The sequence below is a fragment of the Belonocnema kinseyi genome, chromosome 3 (assembly GCF_010883055.1).
Source record: "Belonocnema kinseyi isolate 2016_QV_RU_SX_M_011 chromosome 3, B_treatae_v1, whole genome shotgun sequence".
NCBI classification, from domain to species: Eukaryota; Metazoa; Arthropoda; class Insecta; order Hymenoptera; family Cynipidae; genus Belonocnema; species Belonocnema kinseyi.
In genome coordinates this window covers 141,241,556-141,245,532 of record NC_046659.1, presented here as the reverse complement: position 1 = coordinate 141,245,532, position 3,977 = coordinate 141,241,556, and the positions used below count along the sequence as shown (strand labels likewise).

The 3,977-nt window shown below is 22.4% G+C and overlaps 1 protein-coding gene across 1 annotated transcript in view; it reads right to left on the bottom strand.

Annotated features, from left to right (window-relative positions):
- Positions 1 to 406: 406 nt before the first annotated feature.
- The window catches only part of LOC117169084 (dynein light chain Tctex-type), a 15,109-nt gene continuing 11,538 nt past the window's right edge, over positions 407 to 3,977 (bottom strand). Inside the window, exon 3 of the mRNA XM_033355201.1 lies at positions 407 to 1,017. Within this exon, the coding sequence (XP_033211092.1) occupies positions 869 to 1,017 (149 nt within the window). The 3' untranslated portion in view covers positions 407 to 868. The remainder of the gene's footprint in view (positions 1,018 to 3,977) is intronic.

Genomic DNA, 3,977 nt, shown 5'->3' with positions numbered 1-3,977 from the left:
TCTATCCCTTCCACACACTACTCCTTTCCCCTGCCGAGTGAGTCACGCCTACCCCGAAAGGGAAATGGCTTAATGGTGTAATAATAATAATAATAATAATTTTAAGAGTATATTTCAAAACATACCCAAACTTGTCGAAAAATACTCTCCAAAATTTAAAGGGAAATTTTTTTAATTTGCTGAAAAAAATGTTTATAATTTTAAAAGATATTTGATGCGTCAGAAACTTTAAATAGATTCCAAAAAATATTTTTAAAAAACTTTTAACAAATAAATAATTACTCGACATAATAATAAAAATTAATTTCCGTAAAGAAGAATTTTCAGGATCAGTAGGTTTTTTTTTATCAAAACAAGGCTTTAATATTCATTTAGAAACATTTATTTGCATTTTATTTACGAAAATGAAATAAAATTAAGGTTCACTTAAAAATAAACGCACCAAATCTCCAAGGTAATCTTATCTAAAAAAAAGCAGTATAATACACTGTTTGTTAACAAAATACACATTATACAAAACACTGAAAAAAATTGTTAATTTAGGTCTTTTTACTTCGCACAAACATATTAGTTAAACTTACAGAAATTGTTGAAATTTGGAAAGATTTTTTTTTGTTACAGAGGATAAAAAACGAGAATTAGGCAACATTATCTCGGTAAATGCAATTCTATACCTAGAAAATTTAACAATTTTAATATAAAATAGAGAATTTTTTTCAGAAATAAATCGTCATTTAGTAAAATTTTGGAAAATTCTTAGGCTTTCTTTCGGTTAGCGGAGTTTAAAAATCGAATTTCCGTTAACAAGCTCGAAGCATTTTATTATTTTGATCTCGGATGAACTAGATCTGTAGAATTGGAAAATAAACTAAATTGCGAGACCGAATACAGAGACGATACAGTACATCGTCTTATTTTCCCAACGAACTGTACAACTTCCGTCGGTCGCATTGTCCCAATAACAGGAACTTGCTGTGTGCAAACCAGCTCCATTTTTCTGCATTATCGTACACGTTACTGAAAAAATAATACAAAAAATTAGGAATTTTCAACCGAAAAATATGATTTTTTAAAGAAAAACGTGTTTTTTTCCCTTCAAATTGATCAATTTTCTTAAACGGATTAATTTGCAACCAAACAGTTGCATTTCTATCCAAAAAGGACGACTTTTCAACCAAAAAGAATAATTTTCCACCAAAAAAATATGATTTAGTTAAAAAAAAGTTAATTTTTTTCCAAATTGGTAAATTTTCATCAAAACAATTTAATTTTCAATCAAACAGTCGAATTTCATTCTAAAAAAATGAATTATCAAAACAAGTTCATTTTTAACCAAATATTTTATTCTTATAGAAAATTGATGAACTTTCAAGCTAAAAATATTCTTACAACATTAATTTGTTATAAAATAGTTGTATTTATATTCGAAAACAATTATTTTTCTATTAAAAACTATATATTTGCAACCAAAAAATATAATTTTGTAAAAAAAATATCTACTAAAAATATAAATAAAAAAAAGTTCATTATTAACCAAATATTTTATTTTTATAAGGAATTGTTTAATTTTCAACCAAAACAGACGAATTTTTGTTAGCTAAAAGATTAATTTGCAACCAAACAGTTGATTTTTTCCCCAAAAATGATGATGTTTCTACCAGGAAAATTAATTTTTACCTAAAAACTATGAATTTGCAACGCAAAAATAAAATTTCTTAAGAAAAAAGTTTATTTTCTTCCATATAGATCAATTTTTATTCAAATAGTTTGATTTTCAACGAAATATTTATATTTTCTGTTGACAATTTTTAATTAGAATTTTTAATTAGAAAATTAATTAAAATTTTTTAAATTAATTTACAATTTTTTATTAGAAAAAATACAATTTTGTAAGAAAAAATACTAATAAAAATATAAATTAAAAAAAAAGAGTTCATTCTTGACCAAATTGTTTATTTTTATAAGGAATAGTTTAATTTTCAAGCGAAAAGACTAATTTTCCACCAAAAAATATGATTTAATCAGAAAAAAAAGTTCATTTTTTTCCAAATGGGTAAATTTTCATTAAAACAATTTAATCTTCAACCAAATAGTCGAACTTCAATCTAAAAATATGAATTTTCAAAAAACAAGTTTATTTTTAACCAAATATTTGATTCTTATAAGAAATTATTAAACTTTCAAGCTAAAAATACTCTTTGAAACATTAATTTGGTATAAAATAGTTGACTTTTTATTCAAAAACAATGATTTTTCTACCAAAAGCTATAAATTTTCAACCACGAAGATTAATTTTCTAACCAAAATTATGATTTTGTTAGAAAAAACTTAATTTTTTTCCAAATGAAAATTAAATCCTTTCAATGAAATCTTTTCCATTTGGAAAAAAATTAACTTTTTTCTAACAAAATCATATTTTTTGGTGAAAAATTAATCTTCCTGAACATTAAATTTTTTTAATGAAAACTCATCGACTTGGAAAAATTAACTTTTTTTACAAAATCATTTCTTTTGGTAGCAAATTAATGTTTTAAAGAGAGAAAATTCTTTTTTTTAGCTTGAATGTTCAAAAATTCCTCATAAGAATAAAATATTTCGTTAAAAATCAACTTGTTTCTTGAAAATTCATATTTTTAGAAGAAAATTCGACTATTTTGTTGCAAATTAATCTGTTTATTATAGAAAATTAATTTGTTTGGAAAAAATAACACATTTTTATATAAAATCATATTTTTTGGTTGAAAATTCATAGCTTTTGTTACAAAAATAATCGTTTTTTAATCAAAATTCAACTGTTTTATAGGAAATATATCTTTTAAAGATAGAAAATTCGTCTTTTTGGCTCGAAAGTTCAGCAATTTCTGATAAATAGAAACTATTTGGTTAAAAATTAAATTGTTTTAATAAAAATGTATTAATTTGGAAAAAAATTTAATTTTCAAAGAAATAGGTCATTTTTATAAGAAATTGCTAAACTTTCAAGCCAAAAAGATGAATTTTCTATCGCTAAAAGATTAAATTGCTACAAAACAGTTGAATTTTTATTAAAAAACGATTATTTTCCAAATAAATACATTTTAATCTAAATAGATAAATTTTCGACTAAAAATATAAATTACTAAAAAAAAGAGATCATTCTTAACCAAATAGTTTATTTGTATAAGGAACTGTTTAATTTGCAAGCCAAAAAGACGAATTTTTTTTATACTTAAAAGATTAATCTGCAAACAAACAGTTGCATTTCTATCCAAAAAGGACGATTTTTTAACCAGAAAAGATGAACTTTTTAACAAAAAATAGGATTTTGTTAGAAAAAACTTAATTTTTTTTAAAATTAATACATTTTCATTAAAACAATTTAATTTCCAAACAAATAGTTTATTTTTATAAAAATTCTAGAACTTTCAACCCAAAAAGACGAATTTTCTATCGTTAAAAGATTAATTTGCTATCGAAAAGTGGAATTTTTATTAAAAAACAACAGCTTTTCTACCAAAAGCTATGAATTTTCAACCCAAAAATACGATTTTGTAAAAAAAAGTGGTATTTTTCAAATAGATCAATTTTCTATAACCAAAAGGATTAATTTGCAACTAAACAGTTACATTTCTATCCAAAAAATACGATTTTTCTACCAAGAAGATTAATTTTCTAACAACAATTATTATTTTGTTAGAAAAAACTTAATTTTTTCCAAATGGATAAATTTTCATTAAAACAATTTAATTTTCAAGCAAATACTAATTTTTATAAGATATTGCTAAACTTTCAAGCCAAAAAGATGAATTTTCTATCGTTAAAATATTAATTTGCTATAAAACAGTTGAATTTTTATTAAAAAACGATTATTTTTCTAAAAAAATCTATGAATTTTTAGCCAAAAAATATGATTTTGTAAGAAAAGTGTTATTTTTTCCAAAGAGATCAATTTTCTATAATAAACCGATTAATTTGCAACAAAACAGTGGCATTTCAGT